Source organism: Halichoerus grypus, chromosome 15, assembly GCF_964656455.1.
Source record: "Halichoerus grypus chromosome 15, mHalGry1.hap1.1, whole genome shotgun sequence".
Classification (NCBI taxonomy): domain Eukaryota; kingdom Metazoa; phylum Chordata; class Mammalia; order Carnivora; family Phocidae; genus Halichoerus; species Halichoerus grypus.
In genome coordinates, this window is record NC_135726.1 from 22,947,215 (window position 1) to 22,971,592 (window position 24,378).

The 24,378-nt window shown below is 36.1% G+C and overlaps 1 protein-coding gene across 4 annotated transcripts in view; it reads left to right on the forward strand.

Moving 5' to 3' along the window:
* Nucleotides 1-24,378, forward strand: part of CDH8 (cadherin 8) — a 358,968-nt gene that overhangs the window by 273,914 nt on the left and 60,676 nt on the right. For all 4 annotated transcript variants that reach the window (XM_036091704.2, XM_036091706.2, XM_036091708.2 and 1 more), the window contains one exon: nt 19,918-20,039. In XM_036091704.2, the coding sequence (XP_035947597.1) occupies nt 19,918-20,039 (122 nt within the window). The remainder of the gene's footprint in view (nt 1-19,917; nt 20,040-24,378) is intronic.

Genomic DNA, 24,378 nt, shown 5'->3' on the forward strand with positions numbered 1-24,378 from the left:
AGAGCCTACCCAATTTGGTGCCACAAGCCTGGGAGTATGTAAGCTGCCCAACAGGGGCAGCACCAACCCAGAATGACTTTTGCCCTGGGGAGAGGGAAAGATCACCACACACCAGACCAACACTAGCCCCAGCAGTAAGCTGGGGGTCAGACAGCTGGTCTGACTGCAGGATCTGGCAACCAACGAAGGCTTCTCAGGGGACAACACAGGAAAAGCACCCTGCAGTTTGGTTCTACTCCATCTGTGGCAACTACCTTATCACTCAACCAAAGCCCAAGGCACCCTCAAACTAGTCCACTACCACTACAGGGAAAAATCCTGTTCACAACAGGGAAAGAGCCGCTGCAGACAACCAGACTGAAGGAAAGGTACCTTGTTCCCAACATGAGGATACACAAAACATACAAGGGAGATACCCCCGAAGTGCCAGATCTTGGTGAATGGGGGACACCGCACTGCAGGGTGGTAAAGGACCTCTTCTTCCAAAGGTCACTACTTCAAGAGCAGGAGACACATCTGACTTTTCTAACATAAACACACAGTGAATTAGATAAAATGAGGAGTCTGAGGAATATGTCCTAGATAAAAGAACAGGACAAGATCATAGCAAGAGATCTAAGCATACAGCGATAAGTAATATGCCTGATAGAGATTTTAAACTGATCATCAAGATACTGAATTTGACAGAAGACTGGAGGTTACCATTGAGGGCCTTAGCAAAATGATTAAAAAAAAAAAAATTAAGAGATGAAGAACACAATAAATGAAATTAAAAATATACTTGGTGCAATATATATAGCAAAGTAGAGGAAGCAAAGGAAAAATGTGTGCCCTGGAGGACAGAGTAATGGAAAGTAATCAAGCTGAGCAGGTGAGAGAACAAAATCATGCAAAATGAGAATAGACACAGGGAATTCAGTGACTCCATCAAGCCTAGGGACATTCACATTATAGGGATCTCAGAAGAAGAAGAAGAGAGAAAACAGGGCAGAAAATTCATTTGAAGAAATAATACCTGTAAAATTCCCTAATCTGGGTAAGGAAACATATCCAGATCCAATAGGCACAGAGAGCCCCCAACAATTTCAACACCTCAGTCCACAGACCTCATTACAATGAGGTCCACTCCTCACTACAGACATGTAATAAAATAGCAGAAAGTAGTGATAAAGTGAGAATTTTAAAACCAACTGGGTGGCGCAGTCGTTAAGTGTCTGCCTTTGGCTCAGATCATGATCCCGGGGTCCTGGGATCCAGCCCCACATGGGGCTCCCTGCTCAGTGGGAAGCCTGCTTCTCCCTCTCCCATGCCCCCTGCTTGTATTCCTTCTCTCGCTCTCTTTGTCAAATAAATAAATAAAATCTTTAAAAGAAAAATAAAAAACAAATAAGAGAAAATACTAACATGTAAGGGAAACCCCAGAAGGCTACCAGCTGCTTTATCAGGAGCAACTTTGCAGGCCAGAAGGGAGGGGCAGAACATATTCAAAGTGCTGAAAGGAAAAAAAAAAATGGCAACCAAAAACACCTGATCCAATAAGGCTATCATTCAGAACGGAAGGAGAGATAAAGAGTTGGGGGGGGGGGGTGCTTAAGGAGTTCATGACCACTAAACCCTCACTACATGAAATCATAGAGGGGACTGTGAGTAGAGAGGAAAACCCTGAGTAAGTAAAGTAGAAAGCAAAAAAGCAGTAAAAATAAGTTTATCTGTAAAAATCAGTTAAGGGACTCACCAAGTAAAAGAGTGTAAAGTATGATACATTTACCTAAAATGTATGTAGTGGGGGGGTGGGGGAGATGAGTGAAGTATGGGTTCAAACTTAAGCAACCATCAACTTAATATAGACTGCAATATGGTTAAGATGTTATATATAATCCTAATGTTAACCAAAAATGAAAAACCAGTAATAACAAAAAATGAAGAGAAAGGAGTCCAAAGATATCACTAAAGAAAGCCAACTTATTGTCAGAGAAGACAGCAAGAGAAGAAAGGAACAGAACTATAAAAACAAGCATAGAAGAAGTCATAAAATGGCAATACACACCTATCAATAATTACTTTGAATGTAAATGGACTAAGTGCTCCAATAAGAGGACATGGGTGACAGGGCACCTGGGTGGCTCAGTTGGTTAAGCAACTGCCATCGGCTCAGGTCATGATCCTGGAGTCCCGGGATCGAGTCCCACATCGGGCTCCCTGCTCAGCAGGGAGTCTGCTTCTCCCTCTGCCCTCTTCCCTCTCGTGCTCTCTGTCTCTCATTCTCTCTCTCTCAAATAAATAAATAAAATCTTTAAAAAAAAAAAAAAAAAAAGAGGACATGGGTGACAGAATGTTATCAAAGCAAGATCCATCTGTATGCCATCTACAAGAGACTCATTTCAGACCTAAAGACATACAGATTGAAAGTGAAGGGATGGAAGCATTTATCATGCAAATGTGAAAAGAAAGCCAGGATAGCAATACTAACATCAGACAAAATAGATTTTATTTTTTTAATTTTTTTTTATTTTTTTTTAAAGATTTTATTTATTTATTTGACAGAGAGAGACACAGCGAGAGAGGGAATACAAGCAGGGGGAATGGGAGAGGGAGAAGCAGGCTTCCCGCGGAGCAGGGAGCCCGATGCGGGGCTCGATCCCAGGACCCTGGGATCATGACCTGAGCCGAAGGCAGACGCTTAACGACTGAGCCACCCAGGCGCCCCAGGACAAAATAGATTTTAAACAAAGACCGTAACAAGGGACAAAGGACACTATATTATTAAAGGGAAGAATCCGGCAAGATGAAATCGCAATTGTAAATATTTATGCACCCAAAATGGGAGTACCCAAATACATAAAGGAGTTAATAACAAACATAAAATAAGTTATTGATAGCAATACAATAATAGTAAGGGGCTTTAACACCCCATCCTTCATCAATGGCTAGATCATTCATGCAATCAACAAGGAAACAGTGGCTTTGAAAGACACCTTGGACCAGGTGAAGCTAACAGATTTCTTTAGAAGTTTACCTCCTAGGCAGCAGCAGGATATACATTCAAGTGCACATGGTATATTCGCCAGAATAGAACACGTATTAGGCCACAAAAGAAGTAAAACAAATTCAAAAAGATCCAAGTTATACTGTGCATCTTTTCCGACCGCAATGCTATGAAACTAGAAATCAAGCACAAGAAAAAAAAGTCTAGAAAGAGCACAAGTACATGGAGGTTAAATAACATACTACTAAACAATGAAAGGGTCAACCTAGAAATCAAAGAAGAAATAAAAAATTATATGGAAAAAATTGAAAATGAAAACACAGTGGTCCAAAATCTTTAGGATGCAGCAAAAGCTGTTCTCAGAACGAAATTTATAGCAATACAGGCCTACCTCAAGAAGCAAGAGGAATCTCAAGCAACCTAACCTTACACCTAAAGGACCTAGAAAAAGAACAAATAAAACTCAAAACCAGAAACAAGTGGAAACTAAAAGGATAATAATAGAATAGCATAGCATAGCACAGAATACAATTAGAATAGATTATAATTAGAATAGATTTAGAATTGAATTAGAATAGAATTAGAATTAGAACAGAATTAGATTAGAATCAGAATAGAATAGAATAGAACAGAACAGAATAGACTAGACTAGAAAGGATAATCACTGAAACCAGGAGCTGGTTCTTTGCAAAGATCAACAAATTGATTAACTTTTACTCAGAATCATTAAAAAAAAGAGAGAGACAGAGAGAGAAGACTCAAATTCAAAAATAAAGAGGAGACATAACCAACACCACAGATATAAGAAGGATTATGAGAGAATATTATGAAAAATTTTATGCCAACAAATTCAACAACCTGGAAGAAATAGATAAATTCCTAGAAACATATCACCTTCCAAAGCTGAAGCAGATAGAAATAGAAAATTTGAACAGACCAGCTACCAGCAATGAAATTGAATCAGTAATCCAAAAACTCCCACCAAACCGAAGTCCAGGACCAGACAGTTTCACAGCTCATTTCTACCAAACATTTAAAGAAGAGCTAGTATCTCTGCTTCTCAAACTACTGCAAAAAAATTGAAGAGGAAGGAAAACTTCCAAATTCATTATGAGGCCAGCATTACCCTGATACCAAAACTAGGTAAGGACACTACTAAAAAAAAAAAAAAAAAAAAAAATTATAGGCCAATATCTCTGATGAACACAGATGCAAATATCTTTAGTAAAATACTATCAATGAACACAGTAATATATTTAAAAAAATAATTCACAATCTACTGAGATTTACTGAATATCAATATTTGCAAGTTAATCAATGTCATAAATGGCATCATTAAGAGAAAGCATAAAACCCATATGATCATTTCCATATATACAGAAAAAGCACTGGACAAACTACAACATCCACTCATGATAAAAACCCTCTACAAAGTAGGTTTAGAGGGAGCAGACCTCAAATTAATAAAGGGTATCTACAAAAAACCCACTGTGAATATCATAATGGGGAAAAATGGAGAGCTTTTCCCTTGAGGTCAGGAACAAGGTAAGGATGTTCACTCTCATCACTTTTATTCAGTATAGTATGGAAAGTCCTAGACATAGCAATCAGACAACAAAAAGAAATAAAGTACATCCAGACTGGTAAGGAAGAAGTAGTAAAAGGTCCACTATTTGCAGGTGACATTATACTGTATAGAGAAAACCCTAAAGATGCCACCAAAAAACTGCTACAATTGAGAAATGAATTCAGTAAGGTCACAGGATACAAAATCAATGTACAGAAATCAATTGTATTATTATACACTGATAATGAAGGAGAAAGAGAAATTAAGAAGGCAATCCCATTTATAATTGCACCCAAAATAATAAAATGTCTAGGAATAAACTTCACCAAGGAGGTCAAAGACTTATACTGTGAAAACTATAAAACACTGACGAAAGAAAATGAAGACACAAATAAATGGAAAGACATTAAATACTCATGGACTGGGAGACTAATATTGTTAAAATGTCCATACTGCCCAAAGCAATCTACAGATTTAATGTAATCCCTACAAAATACCACCAGCATTTTTCACAGAATTGATACAAATAATTCTACAGTTTGTATGGAACCATGAAAGACTCCAAATAGCCAAAGTAATCTTTTTTTTTTTTTTTTTTTTTTTTAGAGAGTAAGTTGGGCAGCGGTGGGGGGGGGGGGCGCAGCAGAGGGAGAATCTTAAGCAGGATCCATGCTCAGAGTGGAGCTGAACATAGGGCACAGTCTCACAACCCAGAGATCATGACCTGAGCTGACCTACTGGGCCACCAGGCTCCCAAGAGCTGAAGCAATCTTAAAAAAGAAAAGCTAAACTGGAGACATCACCATTCTAGACTTAAGTTATACTACAAAGCGGTAGTAATCAAAACAGTGTGCTACTGGCACACACACACACAAAAAAAAAGACAAATAGATCGATGGAACAGAATAGAAAACCCAGAATTAAACCCACAATTATGTGGTCAATTCATCTTTGACAAAGGAGACAATATACAAAGGGAAAAAGTCTCTTTAACAAATGGTGCTGGGAAGTTTGGACAGCTACATGCAATAGAATGAAACTGGATGACTGTCTTTCATCACACACAAAAAAAATCACAGCGGATTAAGGACCCATATGTGGTAGCTGAAACTAAAAATCCTAGAAGAGAGCACAGACAGTAATTTCTCTGAACTTGGCCATAACATTTTCCTAGATGTATGTTCTTAAGGCAGCAAAAATAAGTTGTTCAGACTACATCAAAATAAAAGGCTTCTGCATAGCAAAGGAAACTGTCAACAAAATTAAAAGACAACCCACTAAATGGCAAATGACATAGCTGATAAAGGGTTAGTATCCAAAATATAAAAATAAATCAAGACCCGAGAAACAAATAATCCAATTTAAAAAACAAGCAGAAGACATGGACAGATAGTTCTCTAAAGAAGAAATGCAGATGGCCAACAGACACATGAAAAGATGCTCAACATCACTCATCATCAGGGAAATGCAAATCAAAACTACCATAAGACATCACATCATGCCTGTCAGAATGGCTAAAATGAAAAACAACAAACAAGTTTTGTTGAGGATGTGGAGAAAAAGGAACCTTTGTGCACTGTTGGTGGGAATGCAAATGGGTACAGCGACTGAGGAAAAGAGTATGGAGGTTCCTGAAAAAATTAAAAATTGAACTACCCTATGACCCATTAATCACACTACTGGGTATTTACCTAAAGAATACAAAAACACTACTTTGAAAAGATATATGCACCCCTATGTTTACTGCAGCATTATTTACAATAGCCAAATTTTGGAAGCAATCCAAGTGCCCATTGATAGATGAATGGTTAAAGAAGTGTTTGTGTGTGTGTGCATATCTATAAAATATATTTATATTTTATATTTATAAATTACACAATTCATAATTTATATATTACATATTAAATATACATATATATAATTCAGCCATAATTAAGAATGAAATCTTGCCATTTGCAACGATATAGATGGATCTAGAGAGTATAATGCTGAGTGAAATAAATCACTCAGAGAAAGACAAATACCATATGATTTCACTCATATGTGGGATTTGGGAAACAAAACATACTATTAATGGAAAATAAAGAGACAAACCAGAAACCAGACTCTTAACTATGGAGAATAGATAGTTACCAGAGACGAGTTGGGAGCAGGGGGATGGGTGAAATAGATGAAGGGGATCAAGAGTACACTTATCTTGATGGGCACTGAGTAATGTATAGAATTGTGGAGTCATATTGTAAAACTGAAACTAAAAGAACACTATATGTAACCTATGCTGGTAATAATATAAAAAATAAATATGATACTTAAGGTTACAACTAAAATAGTATTAATAGAAGTCTATAACTAATTGGCTAATGGGGAAATGGAAAAATTAAAATTTGTCAATCCAAAAGAATATAGAAAGGAAAAATAGTAAAGAACTGATGAAGGAAAAGTATAAAAAATTAAAAACCAGATATATAACCAATCACACTAAATGTTAGTAAGCTACATACTTTAATATTCTTTAATTTTCAGACCAGAATAAAAAGCAACTAATACTTGAATCACATTTCTTAACTACTCTGATAACTTTTTTTCCCTCAAATTTTTATTTAAATCCTATCTAATTAACAAATACTGTAATATTGGTTTCAGGAGAATTCAGTGATTTATCACTTAAATATAATTCCCACTGGTCGTCATAGTAAGTGCCCTCCTTAATACCCATCACCCTTTTAGTCCATTCCCCCACCCCCCTCCCCTCTAGTAACCCTCAGTTTTTTCTCTGTAGTTAAGAGACTCTTTCTTTTTCCTTCCCATATGTTCATCTGTTTTCTTTCTTAAATTCCACATATGAGTGAAATCAATCAAGGACACGTAAGGACTCTGAGGATTAAAGGAAGCTCAATCATGCCAATTCAAACCCAAACAAAGTAGTTCAGCTATAGAGTAAGAAGAAAGAAATACTACCAAAAATAAAGAGAAAATTTTCATAATGATCAGTGATTACATTCATCAGGAAGATATAAAAATCTTAAATTTATATGTTAATAATGTATTTCCCAAGTACATAGAGTAAAAAAAAAAAAAGACAGAAACAAAGGGAAAAATCAACAGTTTTACCCCCAACTCTCTACTAATCAAACAAGTAGCCCCCCCAAAAAAACCCACCAAAAAACAAAATTACAAGGAGAGTGTTTGAATACTGTCATTTGTAATCTTTTCTAATTGAAATGTCCAAAACACTGCACTCAAAATTACAAAAAATGTTCTGCTCAAACACACTTGAAATATTTACCCAATATGTCCAAAAACTGGACCATAAAGCAAGTCTCAACTCTTGCAAAGTATGGTTTTTTAACACAATGGAATTCAACCAGGAAAAAAAAAAAAAAAAGCGATACACACACACACACTCACACTAAACTACAAGTATCTCCAAGTATTGGAAATTAAGCCATATGCTTCTAATTAATCCATGGGAAACAGAATAAAATCACAAAGGAAATTAGCACATTTTAAAAATCAAAGATAACAAAATCATGACATGGCATATCTTGTCGGACATAGCTAACACAGAGCCTAGAGGGAAAGGAGTCTAAAAGGTCTATACTGGAAAAAAAAGAAATGCTAAAAATCAGTTACTTAAGCACCTGCTTTCAATATGCTAAAAGTGAACAGAAATCTAAAAACTAGTAGAAACATGGAAATAAATATAGGATAGGGGGTGTTTGGGTGGCACAGTCGGTTAAGCGTCCTATTCTTGGTTTCCACTCAGGTCAAGAGCTCAGGGTCTTAAATTCTAGTTCCACATCAAGCTCACGCTCAGCACGAAATCTGCTTGAGACTCTCTCTCCCTCGGTCTCTCCGCCCACACTCTCTCGAATAAATAAATCTTTATAAATAAATACAGGATAGAATATAATGAAATTGGAAACAGATACCGTAGAGAAGTTCAACAAAAATAAAAGCTGTTCATTTGTAAAGATGAATAAAGTTAACCGAATCTTGCAAGGAAAAATAGAAAAGGTACAAGTTACCAATATCAGAAATGAGGAAGGGGACATTATCACAGACTCTACAGATGTTAAAAAGGTAATAATTGGACATTATGAACTTATTTATGCCCATAAAGTTTAAACTACATATGAAATAAGCTAGTAAGTTAAAAATGTAGTCTTTGCAAACTGGCATAAATAACAGAAAAGCAAAAATAAGTTTATCACTTTCTCTACTGAATAAATGAATCCATAATTACTAACTTTTAACACAAATTGTCATGCCCAAATGAACCAGACACAAACTTTATCAGAGAGAAGTAAAAGACGGAGCATTTTTTACCTCGTGTCATGAAGCCAGCCTAATCTTAATGCTAAAACCTGATGAGCATATTACATGAAAGGAGACTTAATCTGCTTCTCATAAACAAAATTCTATGTAATGTATTAGCAAATCAGTACCACTAATACAAAAATATAATACTACAACCAGGTAATACAAGGACAGGTTATAACATTTGAAAACAATCTATTAATGTAAATTAAAATATTGAGAGAAAAAAATAAAATCCTATCATCAATCTCAATAGATGCAGAAAAGTATATATATCCATCTCTTGTTCATGAAAAAAAGCTCTTGGAACCCTAGAAATAGCAGGGAATTTAATCTGATAAAGGGTTGCTACAAAAAACAAAAACCAAACAAACATAGCAAATATGACATCTAATGGTATAAAAGAGTGAAAGCTTTCTCCCTGAAATTGGAAATGAGATAAGATTGTCTACTATTACAACTTTATTCAATTATACTGAAGGTTTTAGCCAGTAGAGTAAGATACAAGAAATAAAAGTTAAAATATTGGAAAGGGAGAAATAAAGTGGTCACACTTCACAGACAGCATGCTTAATAGAATGCATAAAAATTAAAAAGAAATCTACAGTTAAACTTTTAAAAGTTTACATGATTATTAGAGTTCTAAAATATCAGATTTTATTTTCTAGCAATAGAGAAAATAAAAATACTACTTACAATAGTAAAAAGACTTCAACTGAATAGTAACAGAATCTAAAGAATGATGTGAAGGACCTTTGAACAGAAACCTACAAAACATTAGTGAGAGAAATTACAGAAGTTGTGTCCCCAAAGAGAGTGAAAAATCAAGCCACACTGTGGGAAAAGGTATGGTGATACCGCATGTAACAAAGGACTCATATTCATAACATACAATGTGCATATCAATTAGAAAAACATCAATAACCCCATTACAAAAAGGCAAGAACCTGAACAGGGACTTCACAGAAGAGGATATCCAAGTAGACATATTTACCATCATAGATTCTTATCATCAAATCATCAAGATATTGCGAATTAGGACCTAAGTGAAATACAGTTGTGCATCTCTACAGTGGCTAAAATTAAAAATGAATAATAAATAAATGGCTTTACCAAGTGTTGTTCAAGGCTTGCAGTGGCCTGAACTTTTACACATTGCTGGTCAGAGTGTAAAGTGCTACATCCACATTAGAAAAATACTTGGACACATACACTAAACTTGAAAGAATGTATATCCTATCATCTTTCACTTTATTCCTAAATATACACTATAGCTCACTTCATTTATCTATGCACCAAAAGATATACACAAAGTATTTATAGTAGTACTTTTCCAACCGCCTGAAACTGAAATACCCAAATACCCACCAGTAAGAGAAAAATAAGTTGTGGTATATTTATTCAGTCAAATTATTTTCCCAACAATGGGAAAAATGAACTAGAGTTGTATACAACTATGTGAATCATTTCACAATATTATGTTGAGATAAAGAGGCCAGTGTGTATAATATATTAATTCAATTTTTATAACATTCTGAAGAAGGCAATTTAATGTCATATTAAGTAAGAGAAGAGGTTACCCTAAGAGTCATAATGAGTGGCATGGGGTATATAAAAGGCTTTTGAGGAGCTGGTGATGCCGGATGTGTTGATCTGGATGGTGGTTACAGGGGTTTGTTCACGTTATAAAATTATACTGGAATAAAACCTTAAGATTTATATGCTTCATTGTTTGCATAGGTGACTTCAAGTATGAAAGTTGGCCCCACACCGAAAACTTAAGGGAGTCATCCCAGGATTTTTGTTTTTTAATATGGCTATTATGTTTTTATATATAAATTCACTAATAGAAAATTTCATGTTAATGGAAACAGCAAACATTTTTAAATATTGTTTATTGGTTAATTATGGTCATATTGTTTGAGGAGAGATTCATATTGAAAATGTTCTACTCTAGGATTATGTTTTATAAGTACTATATTTTAATAATTCGTTTTGTTTCTGTTTGTTTCCTTATTTGTTGGTCACACTGCCCCGGATTCACATTTCAGCTTTACCACTTCTTAGCTTTGAGTAAATATGGACAAGATGACTGGAGTCTATATAATATACCCTTATTTTAGACTCATTGGATGTTCAAGAATGGACACTGCTTTACTACATACTAAGATATTTAAGTTATACAGACTGATTTCAGTCCTTATATACCCTGAGATCATATTTACATTTGAGAGAAAGTATCTTCACAGTACCCAACAAAACCCCAAAAGATGGTACGTAACAGATCATGCAACAAATGCTGGGAAGCTTACAGTATTAGTTTTCTTCTCTAATAGAGTGTATCTGGTCCTATGTGCATGCATGTATGTATGCATGTCTATGTATTGGGGCACACTGTTGTTTTAAGCTGGTCCTGAACGAACATTTAAACGGAATATTGGATACATGTTTACATTAATCCCTCTGTAAGTGTGAGTCTCCCTAATTAAGATTTGAATATATAAGGGATTTAAACTGAATTGCATTGTCAAAGTTACTTCAAGATATTCAGTTCCAATAATCTTGAATCAATCCTATTTGAAATAATTAGAGAGAAAAGAAAAACCACTGAGGATTTGGTAATAGAGGCATAATGCAATTTTGTTGGCAGAGTAGAATGAGAGATTTTTGCAAAGAAAACTTAGATTATCAAAGAGGACATAGGGGTTAGAAACTCAACACAGAATTTTATTTCCTTATCTGTTACAGTTGGGAGAAAGAGGAGTTGTGTAAGAAAGCTAGAAACAGGGGCGCCTGGGTGGCTCAGTCGTTAAGCGTCTGCCTTCGGCTCAGGTCATGATCCCGGGGTCCTGGGATCGAGCCCCGCATCGGGCTCCCTGCTCGGTGGGAAGCCTGCTTCTCTCTCTCCCATTCCCCCTGCTTGTGTTCCCTCTCTTGCTATGTCTCTCTCTGTCAAATAAATAAATAAAAATATTAAAAAAAAAAAAAAGAAAGCTAGAAACATATATTTAGGACTGTATCAGAAAAATTCAATATTTGAGTCACAAATTGGGCAAAAACAATACACAGAATGGAGCAGCACATCTCAAACAAAACAAACTAAAAACCACACATGCATACACATATACGTGCAAAAACAAAAGCATATAGACAACAGAGGAAACCAAATTTGTAAGCCTCAACAATTAAACGTAATATTTTCTAATAGATGTTAATTAAAAAATGGAAAATGTAATAGCTCTCCTCATTAGTATTTTCATTTATAAACAGTCATAGATGTTTTATTTAGAATGTGACTGGTAAAGTTTTCCATTTAATAAAAATACAGAATCCAAGAGGTTCAAAAAGTTAGTGCTCACGTCAATGGTTTGAAAACTTTTTCCCGTGGCATCAAAATTGTACAAGCATAAATTACTTCGTTTTAAGGACCTCGCCTCCTTACCTGAGGAAAAGGATAATGAGGGTTACTGTAGATAGGTAGGAAAGGGGGGAGTGGAGAACTTGCCACGTGATTATGCAGGAGTCTACAATTTCCAGGTTCACAAAAGAGTAATGTAATAAATAAGGGAGCTGCACATTTTTCTTCCCATTTGGAGAGCGTTTGAAAATATTGTAGCCAGGTAGCATCCTTTTTAGCTGTTAGGAAAACCAGACAAAGGTCAATGAGGACTTGAGCCAAAGTCACCCTTAGGAGTCAATTTCTCCAGGGAGTTGAAGACATTTTGAAATATGTCTAAGTCCACAACTTTCTCAGGGAGAGAGAGCACTTCTCTCCCTTTCTTGAGAGCACTACTATTTAGGTAATAGAAGAGTATGACTCATGAGCTTTATTTATTTATACTATAGCCCCCATCTGACTGAAGTCCCAATTTAATTCTAAACTACTCTGTAAATATGAGAGAGATTTGTAAGGAGTAAAATAGAATGCCTCCTCTTCATAGTCTGGCTTGCTGAAATTTTCACAATACTACGACAAAAAATTATGAAAATTCTGGTGGTTAACTGCTCCTGTGATGCATTTTAGAAGGCAGAAATTTCTTGGTATATATTGGAGGGGGTCAAAAGACTGTTTGAACCAACCCATCAATACTGTTGCCATGACAATGAAAGGGTAGCACGCAAGAATAATATTGTCAAGAGAAAAACCTCGTATCCCCAGGAGCATTTTTACCCTGCTGGTACCCATTGGTTAATTATATTCTAAGTTGTTCCTATTTAATAACCTATGGATCGGTAAACCATCCACTAGCAATTTAGAAATTATCGTATCATTGATGGGCATAATAGATCTCAAAAAGTTTTATCTTTAGCCACGAGAGAGCCGAAATCTGCTGCTGAAATTATTTTCCGAGACTTTCTTTCAACATTCTCATCAGTTTTGTTTTAAATTTCCTAACTTGCTATCTTTTCTATCACAGATTCAGTTCCTATCCTCCTATTTTATAAACCTCCACCGTTCCTCTCCTCCCTATTCAATTATAAATTCTCTTATTTTGCATTCCCCTGTTGACTGTAATTTACTGCTCGTGGCTTCCACCCTTCTCCTTGTAGAAGACTCAAGAATTATTTATTGAGCCCCACCAGTATATCTAAATTTGTCAAATCATTTTTTTCTCTTATAGTCTGAAAAGGAGAGGCTATTTCAATCGATGCCTGCAAAAACAGCTCATGGAAACTAGTTAGAAGCAAATTCCCAAGTAACTTAGACTTGGCAGTATTCCATTACCTTTGATTATAAAAGGGCAAAATTAATGGGCAATTCATGAGACTCTCTGACAGAGAGGTGACAGGAAGTCACTACGATTCAAATGGTGGAAGTCAAGGAGTTGTTTACACTAGGTGCCATTTTTTTTTTTCCCCTCCCATCGTATGTGAAAACAGTCTGACTTCTGTGGCCAACTGAAATGGGCTTTTCCTTCCAGACCACAGTGTTGCATCTCTTGTGTTTAGAAAATTCATCTTTAATGAATGCTAATCAAGTTTCTAATTATAATATCTTTATATTTAATGCTTATGTATCAGATGAAAGGCAAACATTTTGGGGCCAGTCACAAAGGACATGAATAATTTCCTCAGAAGCTTATCTAATTAATTTTATTGCTCCTATAATCTCTCTAAAATTTGAACTGCCATCATTTCATTAGTTTAGATAAAAGTGAATCTTCAGCACTTAAATATGACATGTGCAGTTTTAATCATGCATGTTCATCTAATGCAGATAACGGTAACACGTTTGGGGCGTATTTGGGGGACATGAGGCACTAGTTTTCTTGCTTATTTTATTGTTTTTCTCCCAGTTTTAACAGTTTCAAGAAATAAGATATTTCTGAGATACTCATATACTTAGGAAAACGAGATAAAACCAACCCTAACTTTTCTTCCCTGCTTTATGCTAACATTTTAAAATTGTAAATTCCATCAAGAATATTTCAATGGCTTGACCATGATCATATGATATAGCCCATACTCATTAGCATTTAACAGAAGACTCTTCCTGATTTGGCCTCAACTTTGTGTCCTGGCGTCACCACCAACCACTTCTCTGGATGCTCTCACTACTGGGGCTACTGATTTATTGTGATGGCATCCTCTCTGGGCTTTATTCAATGTGGCTAACTCTATCTGAAAGATGTGTCCACCTTTCTTTACCTAGGGTACTTGTATTCATTACTTAAAGCTAATTCAAAAGTCATTTCCTTGTTTAAATCTTTCCTGTGACTATAGGACAATGTCTGTCTCCTGTGATCTTCTGCAGCATTTTGTAAAGGACTATTTTGTAGGACAGATGAAGGTGTAAACTAACCATTATAATGTATCTGCTAGGGTAATGTGGATTCCTTGCTTATAGCTTTGCTTAGTAACTGGGAATACAAATGAAATGATTTACTGGATAACTAAAGAGTGGTCAAAGAATAAATGAATGAATGACAAAAGGGTGTTATCAAACATCTCACGAGGGAATTACGAGCTTTTTAAACCTCCTTGAGCTTTTATCTTATATATTGAAAAATGAATTCAAAGAAGCATGTACAAGTAAATTTCACATATCCTTGTTTTTTTATGACAGGAACTGGTTTGGGAGAGTATCATCCTATTCAGTCACAAATGTCCTAGCTTTTGGGAAGAGGGAATACCATGGCTTAAATGGTGCCCCCCCCCAAAAAAAAATATGTCCAGGTCCTAACCCCAGAAACCTATGAATGTGCTATTTGGAAAAAGGGTATTAGCAGATGTAATTATAGATTATAAAATGAGATCATCCTAGATTACTGGGGTAGGCCCTAGATCTAGTAACAACTGTTTTATTAGAGATAGAAAAGTAGAAGACATGGTAAGAGGAAGAAATATCCCTGTGAAGACTGAGGCAGAGACTGGAGTTCTTCAGTCACAGATAAAGAAGTCCTTGGCTCTTCAGATGGTCTCCACCAACTATCAACAACCTCCACTATTTTGAGATCATCACTGGGCTTCAACTTTTCCACATTCCTTTAAAAGGCAAATAGTTCTTTCTGAAAGATTCAGAGCTCTGTGCTTGATGTTTCACCCTCCTGCCCATCCCCAGACCAAATGATTAAGCCATGGCTCTGAAGCTTCTTTCCTAGTGACACTCTGCTTTAGGAGTGGAAGGTCCTGTGTTTGGGGGGGGGGGGGGATAGCCTTGAGTCTTTTTGGTTCACTTCTCTCAGCATGAAACCTCTCCTTATGAACCATGGCAAGAAAGATCAGGACCCAGGATTCTTAGGGATGCCTTGTCCGATGTAGAACTGTGTCGCATGATTAGGGACTTGGTGGAAGAAGGCAAGCCCCACCTGCATTTGCCCAAAACTTAGTCTCAGCAACAGGGATCTGAGCAGGATGAGAAATGCTAACATCCAGCCCCTCCTGGGTGTAGAGTCCTTGACTAGCAGCTTCGGGGAGAGGGAGCCCTGTGTTCCTGGTTGGGTCAGTGCGGAGGGTATTTCTCATCTTCCTGACCTCTAAGAGGAGGAGGAGTAATCAAGTGTTGGTTCAAATACCACAGATTCCTACCAACGTTTTGTAGATTTTCTTGAATAAATGTTTTTATTTGCTATATGCCCTTAGGACTTTTTCCAAAGACTTTAATTTAAAATATATACTTTTTTTTTTTTTTAACCAATTTTTCTGGGAAATGGGATGGGGGTGCTCCTCCTGCTGGCATGCCACAAGTCCAAAAGTAACAACAACAAGAACAAAAACAATATAAAAAATAAAACCCGAATTGTTTGTTAAAAAGGCTTTTGGGAAGAGATATAGTTTAGGCTGCATTTTAAAGGATAACAAGGAATTCAACAGTTATAAAGATAAGGGATTATGTTACATTGTTAGTTAGGCTTAACTGTCCAGTATGTTTTATGTAACCACTAAGGCTACAGAAATTCCGTCTTGTCATAATCCACTAGCATATCCTTTTTCAGTGCCAGGATATACAGTTTAGGCTTTATTTATTTTAATCAGACATACTGTAAACTACTAAATTAAAAAGAAATACCTAAAATATACAATTCAACTATGTAAGAAGAAATTAATTTAGTGAATTTGGGCAATTATTAAATAAATGTAAAAAATACACCAAATTTCAGTAAACATAATACGCAACATACACACCATTAGGTTCTTTACAGTTATGAGCAGTAGATTCCAAATTGAGTTCTGAGTTTTCCACAGGCCAAAACAAAGAAGAAAAATTTTTTTTAAAGATTTTATTTGAGAGAGAGTGAGAGAAAGACAGATCACAAGCAGGGGGAAGGGGTAGAGGGAGAAGCAGAACCCCCATAGAGCAGGAAGCCTGATGTGGGACTCGATCCCAGGACCCTGGAATCATGACCTGAGCCGAAGGCAGACGCTTAACCGACTGAGCCACCCAGGCACCCCACAAAGAAGAAAATATTATCATTTCTGAAATGCCCACTGTCCATTAAATTACAAGATATTATTGACTTGTGGAAATGCTAAGACTAAGTATAATTGGAAGAACCTTCTGTCATTCATGATCTTCTAACAGTATGAAGTGACAGATTCCCATCCCACATTACCAAAAAATAATCCTAATGATGCTATTCCAAGGTTCTTAGTCCTGGAAGAGTTAAATACCACCTTATCCCGGACACTACATGTGAGAAAAGGTATACCACTTTAATGTTGAGAGCCCAATAAGCAGCTCATGCAGCTTTTATCTTTTGTGCTGGAGTCTTACCACCTGTTGGCCATCTAGATGTAAGAGATAATTGCAATTTTTTTTGCAATGCTGAGATCAGGAAAAGAGGCGAAAAGAACACAGGCTTTAGCATAATCGTCCCTTGCCAAAATGGTGAAAAAATCTGCATATGCATGTTTGCCTGTCAGGTGTGTGTTCAGCGTAAGAGGGAAAACAAAGGGTATCAGTTGGTGGACTTGACCCAATCAACCATTGCCCATGAATCTGACTCAACAAGGTTAGCATTTTCTTCACTTTCCAAGGAGCAAAATCATGTTTAAGAATAGCTTTTCCTTGTTAATTTACAGTTTTCAAAGACTGTGCACTTATTTTTCACTGTCTATACTGTATATGGAGTTTATTAAACCTATGTTGATGGTTGGCTGTTTGTTAACTGAAGGGTAGAGAAATGGAAGACAAAAACGTAACAGAAGGCTCCTGTAATCCTTTATATACACAAGAGTTGGTCTAGGATATGGAAGAGAAAATGAATGTTACATAAATAATTTATCAGTAGTTTGTAGGGTTGAGATACAGAGAATTATAAAATAAAATTAATCAGTTAAAGGGACTCTGCTTGGGGAAAATAGTACCATGAGTAAAAAAAAAATGGAATTTAAATTGTTCAGTCTCTCAGGGAGGCAATTTTTTAGTGCAGTTGTGAGAATGTTAAGGATATATCCATTTTGGCATTTGATATTTGGACTCAAACTTCAAATAGTGGTCATTCAGGAGATAAGTATTTTTAAGAAACCTGTATATATTCTTGAAGTGGCAATGATTAGTTACCTTAAACAAAGGTATTTTGTTTTGAACTTCATCAATATTATACTGTGCAAAGATCTCATGTCTGAGAGGCCAAAGCTACATCTGGGGGTTAAATTTTTTTTTTTTTTAATGTTATGTTAATCACCATACATTACATCATTAGTTTTGATGTAGTGTTCCATGATTCATTGTTTGCGTATAACACCTAGTGCTCCATTCAGTATGTGCCCTCTTTAATACCCATCACCAGGCTAACCCATCCCCCACCCCCCTCCCCTCTAAAACCCTCAGTTTGTTTTTCAGAGTCCATAGTCTCTCATGGTTCGTCTCCCCCTCTGATTTCCCCCCCTTCATTATTCCCTTCCTAATATCACCTATTTTTAACCATTCTGGAAACAAAGTTCTTCAGTTTCAGTTTTCTCTGGAATAAAAGGAGGGTACTTGTTCAGGATCACGTAGGGAGTAGAAGGCAAAGCTGGGGGCCCAGACATTGCTGTTTAGTGTGAACACTGTATTCCCTTTTACTCTCTAGCAGCTGCTATTCAGCTCACGGTCAGGCTAGAGAAGAGGTAAATCTTTAAGGATATAATTGTAGTCTATTTCAAATACCTTGTACCTTATTTATCCACCTTATACAAGTTGATAAAGCATAAAATATAAGTTTCTTGTCTTAGGATCGTGTCATTTTTTAAAACTTCCCTTTCCATCAAAACCAGAGAGGTCCATGGTTCCTCTCTGAATGAGGAGCAAATTCATTTATTAGAGGTAAGATAGTAAAAGAAAAGGGATTTATCAGGTAAGACATTTAAGGACATTGGCTTGATTTGGGGGAAGTGAGATTATATTCCATGACTGAGGTGGTAGGAATTCCACAGGGTAATCTTCATCCATCCACAGTTAATCAAATTAGAATACTGGCGAGTAGCCATGCTAGTTAACTAAATTCAAATCTTGTAGCAGTGCCAGTGGGTTTAACCAACCAAAAACCTATAACACGGCTATGATTATTTAGTGTGTGTTTTAGAAATATTTTCCTATTTCACAAAAAAATGAGTGAAGGGCTTAGAGCTCTGAATTTAATCAATTATCACAAAGATCACTTTGATACATCAAATGAAAGTCTGTTTCTTCATATTCAAAAGCCACACACTTCCCCCCTCTTGGCTTACATATAAATATTCAGTGCCACAGAAACACAAATAAGCAATTGGCCATCACCAATGCATTCTGTATAATTTACAAGAGATCAAAAGATTATTACATGGTACAAACTGTATTGCATATATTACAAATGAAAAATCATCACATGGCCGAAATCAACAGTGTATTAGTGCACCAGATTTCTCTGTGTGTTTGTGTAACTTTTAAAATTTAAGGACTTAAGGATTAAGGATTATGTATTAAATTCTCTGCTGTTGGAATTGACCTGGAAAGATGAGAAGATTATTATCTGTTTACACTGATGAAAATCTTATGAAAATGACAGTATTAAAATGACTTATCTTATCCAAAAAGATCCCAAGGTCAATTTTTGATAAAAAAAATAGAATTCACAAGGGGTATGATTCCCCATCTTTAATATTATCTTTATCATTGTTAAGAAAATTCGACAAGTGATTTGGTTCTGGCCTTTTTCTGCGTTTTTCATGTTCACCTTTAATATATGGCCAAACATGGTAATAGCACAAAAATGACTTGTGTTCTACCCAAGATAAACAAAGATAAATCTTTATTGCATAGGGCATTTTTTCTCTTGTATAATGGATTTTATAATTAAAATTAAAAGCTTTCTTCATCAAGGAAACCTCTAAGTTTTTCAGAGATGGTCTTTGCCAAGCTAAGCTCCAGCAAATGGTGTTTGAAATCATAATTTATACTTTAAGCAGTCAAGCACGTGCTGTTTTTTCCCCCTGCTGAATGGTCAGATTCCATCATCCCTACGTTGAAAACGCCCTAATTAAGGGAAGTTGGAACAGACACACATGCTTTCAAGAAGAAAGTTGAGTTGCACGTTAAAAATGAAGTACCCTCAATGCTGATGTTATTTTTTCCTTCCCATAGGGAACCACAGTCAGATATCACGAGTGCCTGTTGCTATTAAAGTGCTGGATGTCAATGACAACGCCCCTGAATTCGCATCCGAATATGAGGCATTTTTATGTGAAAATGGAAAACCCGGCCAAGTAAATATCTCCATGTTGTTAATGCTGAATATGTTTGTATACAACGGTCTCATACTTGATTAACCTGCATTCTAGTGAGCATCTTATCATTTATGGTCTGCAAAGTCACAGGCAGGAAACATCCAAATGGGAACAGAGAAGGAGCTTTTTTTTTTTTTTCTTTCCCTTTTGGAGAGGTTGATTCCCTCTACTTAGGACCAAATGGGCTCCTCAAGTGAACACCCTGCTTGCCATGAACCCAGAGCCAAATAACTATCTTAAAATATCTTGGGCTATGGCTAAAACAGGGAGGTCTTAGAGAGATGGGGACAAAATGTTAACCTTCTTATGATAGGAAGCAAGAGAAAAGCTCATGGGGAGGACGTATTTGTTTCATGGCAACCATAGGAACAACACCTAAGAGTGGAAGCCAGGAAGACCAGTGGTAGAAAGTGAATTTTGCAATCTGTAAAAATGTAGATCTATTTAGATAAACATAGGATGAACAATGTGTTTTAGACGTGCAAGTAAAGCATCTGAAAATTGTGTATTGATGAAAATTTTTTTTTAGCCAGTCTAATGTAGCATAGATAGGGACAATGAAGGTAGACAAAAAATAGAGAAATAGGAAAAAGGAGGGAGGGAGGAAAAGAACAAAAAAGAGAAACAAAACCTGCTCTACTCTGAATGTCAAAATGGAAATAGTCTATGTAAAGTTCTAAAAAACACAAATGTAATAGATTTATTTTAACAAGGTGCCAAAGTACTGTATGTTTAAGAAATTTATCGTTTTTCAACTTCCTAATTTATTTCTGGATGGTGACATTTTAATTTAAATAAACAGCAGCTGACAGCATGACACTGGAGTTGTTAATCCAACTATTCTTGGGCCTCATGTGGGTGTTAGGAATTAAACTTACTATTTGCCGAGTAGCTTACCTGACAAGAGTCAGATTTTTTTTTTCAGCCCTATACTTTTATTTAATTATTACAAAAGATCAATGTGTAACCCTCCTGTGAAACAGTGGACATTTTCCCCTAGACTACTCTCCTATATCAGAAGGATTAGCCTGATTTTCATTTCCCAAAATAAGACACAAATACATGCGTGCACGCACACACACGCGAGTGCGCACACACCCAAGTAAAGTTAAATTCTAGCATTAAAACTAATTTCAAATACCTAAGGTGTCATAAATATTACCAAAACATTCACTTTTAGCAGTGATACGCTCTTAAAAATATTCTAACATTAATCTAAATGTTTCCTAATTTCATCATGTGGAATTGGCCTCTATCATATCTTTTGAACATTTTCATTTATAATCTTTTGAGGGTACAGTGTATGTGTATATACATGTGTGTATATGGCAATAATTATCATTTGGCTAAGTTGGCAGATCGAGTTGGCAGAGAGAGTTTGATCAAAATTTGCGCAGGTTAGTTTCAAGGATATGGTTTGTGTGGGCCAGATTGTTCCTGGAGTGATGTAGCCAATCACAGACTTCTAAGCCAGATGTTTTTGATCACACAGAATCTGTCAAATGCTTTAGAATTAAAAAAAAAAAAAAAAATTTCATGCAAAACTCATCACACAAGTTCAAAGAGTCAATGACATTGATATTTCAAAAATCCCACATTGGCTTCACTTGTGATATTGACATATGCATGCCTTTGGACCTCAGGAATCTGGAGGTTTACCCTGTGGATTTTGACTGTTTCCAAGGTTTTAATGACTCCTCAGCAGTTCTTATCCTCAGAAAAACAAAATGCATTGTTTCATCATCTTTCCTCTGCTAAATCAAAATAAAAAAAAAAGCAGTTGATTCTTTGTTTTATGATTTTTGCATATCAAAATGAATGACTCATTCTGTGAAGAAATGTTTATGTTGTGTATCTGTCCACTGCCACTACCTTATCCTCAAGTGAGTCTGTTTAGGTATGTTTATCAGAGTTCATATTTACATAAAGAGATCAGATTTTTGACTGTTCACATAAGCTTTGGACATATGACTGACTGGTTGATACACATGAAGTTGTTCAAACAACTCCTGAATTCCTTGCATCTTTTGTGCTAGTCAGAACTCATGTGTGATTCATTACAATCATTCCTAGTTCACTTTTAATGGCTCAAGAATCTCATTTTTATATTTAACATTTTCCAGAATTCATATTTGTTATCGACATCAAATAGTGTTTATGTTAAGTTCAACACAGATGCACTTTCAGTCATCTCTCATAACACAAAACCACTTAACTCACTTTGAAATCAGAATATTCATTATGAGGTGATCACACACTCATGAAAAATGTCAACAACAGCATCAGCACTAAATTCATAGTTATATCAGCATTTTCAACCATTAATGTCTGCTTTAAAACAGCCTCAGGGAAAGGAATGTAGGGGACTCTGAAATGTCCGCTTTGCCTGGAAGGTATGGATTTAAGGCTGAACTCAAAGGGGATCAGCTGCCTGAGAAATGAGGCAGCTGGAGATCATTAGAAATAATCAAGGGCAAGCGACTAAAAAACTCAGTCTGTAATAACCTTCTGGACTGAACACCTCTAGAAAGAGGTTTTTAAAACATCGCACAAAATGAAAACCACTATCAACATCAACATAGAGAATTCTACTGTGCTTGACTAGTCTTTTCCAATGAACTGACTCATTTAAACCAAGAATCAAGTACTAAATAAAAATTTTAACAAGGAAGGAAGGATGCCACTTTCCTCTTCTCTATACATAGACCTCCGGTACGTGATGCATCTGTGCTTAAATTGTCATAGGTTCACTTTGAAAGTAGAAGTGGAATTCCTATCTGCTTCTCCCACCTTTTCATTATTGTAAAGTGAAAGAGGACATCTTCTGGAATTTCTTAAGACAGTAACAACCACCCATGACAGAAATAGTTCATAGTCCATATTATACAAAAATCAGTGTGAATCGCTTTTCACTAGAATCATTTTAAATAATCCCTCCATTACATAAGTAAATGTTAATATGGTATTTGCTATTGCTAATTACTTCTATGGAAAAAAAAATTTCCCCAATAGGTAATTTATCTCAAGTCAAAAGTTTTAAGATATCTCTAGCCGCCAACTCAATCACAGCATGATATAATCATCTACAGATTCCTCGACCCTCAGTTTAACAGGAGGAATAAGAAAAGATACTTCCCACTGACTCCTCTCTAATGGCCAAGACAGAAATGACGTTAAGGACTAAAGATTTCAAAATTAGAAAGCAAAATATGTAACTGACAGTTCACGGGTCTAACAGGTTTGGGTTAGTCAGTAAATACTTATTAAACACAAACTATGTACCAGGACTTGATGAGGTACTGGGGATTTAGTGGCAAACAACACCCTAAACAACAGTCTTTTTCCCTTCTAGAGTTTTCTCTCTGGCAAACACGTAATAGAATTAGAAATGATAGAATTGCAAGAACATACCTCAAATCCTCTGGGCAGAAAGGAGGCTGAAGAGCTGAAGGGAAATGGAGCTCTCTTACTGAAAAGACCTCTTAATATAGCACCCATTCCACCAGAGACAGGAAACATCTATCAAGAGCTGAAAAGGAGTCAGCTGGGGATAAACCAGGTTCTCTCTGAAGAGAATGGTAATCTGGCTGGACGGGTGGAGGAACAGGTAACAGCTGTGGAGAAACCCGTATCTTCCTTCCTTATGCTTGACAACAGCGCACTCAGAACCAAACGTGAAAGACAAATAGAGAACTTTAGTGACCAGCGTTGGCCAGAGGGCCTTCCATAACTCTGTTTTACCTCTTGTCCCCTTAATAGGGTCTTTCTAGGATTTTGTTTCAGATGCTAACCCCTTGCTTACCATACATACATAATTAGGATTATTTGCTCCGGATGGTTCAATGATGCAAAGACTACAACTGAAAATGTTGTATTTCCAGGTGTGAGTCAAGGTCTCTTATTTAGTCCCAGAGAATATTTCATTGCTTGAGAACTAGCTAGATGACAGGCGGCTTCAACTCTTTTTTCCTTCAGGAGGGAACTTCCCCTCTTACTATAAATAAATCCAGTGGCATATAAATGAAGCTTCATCACCCTCTATAGAAGCTGAGGCTTGCTATTTGGCATCTAGTTAATTATGTCTGGGCTAAAAAAAAAAAAAGCTCTGGTTTACCTCTTTTAATCCCTTTTGTCACTGACCAATACTGTAACAATATGATGCTTGTTTATCCTAGGAATATCATAGGTCCAAAAAAAAAAAAAAAAGAAAGAAAGAAAGAAAGAAAATAACATCTTATATTTCTAAATATGTATCTAGCTAATGCTTGGCATGTAATGCATATTCACAAAATTTTAGAATCACAGTTCTAATTCATTT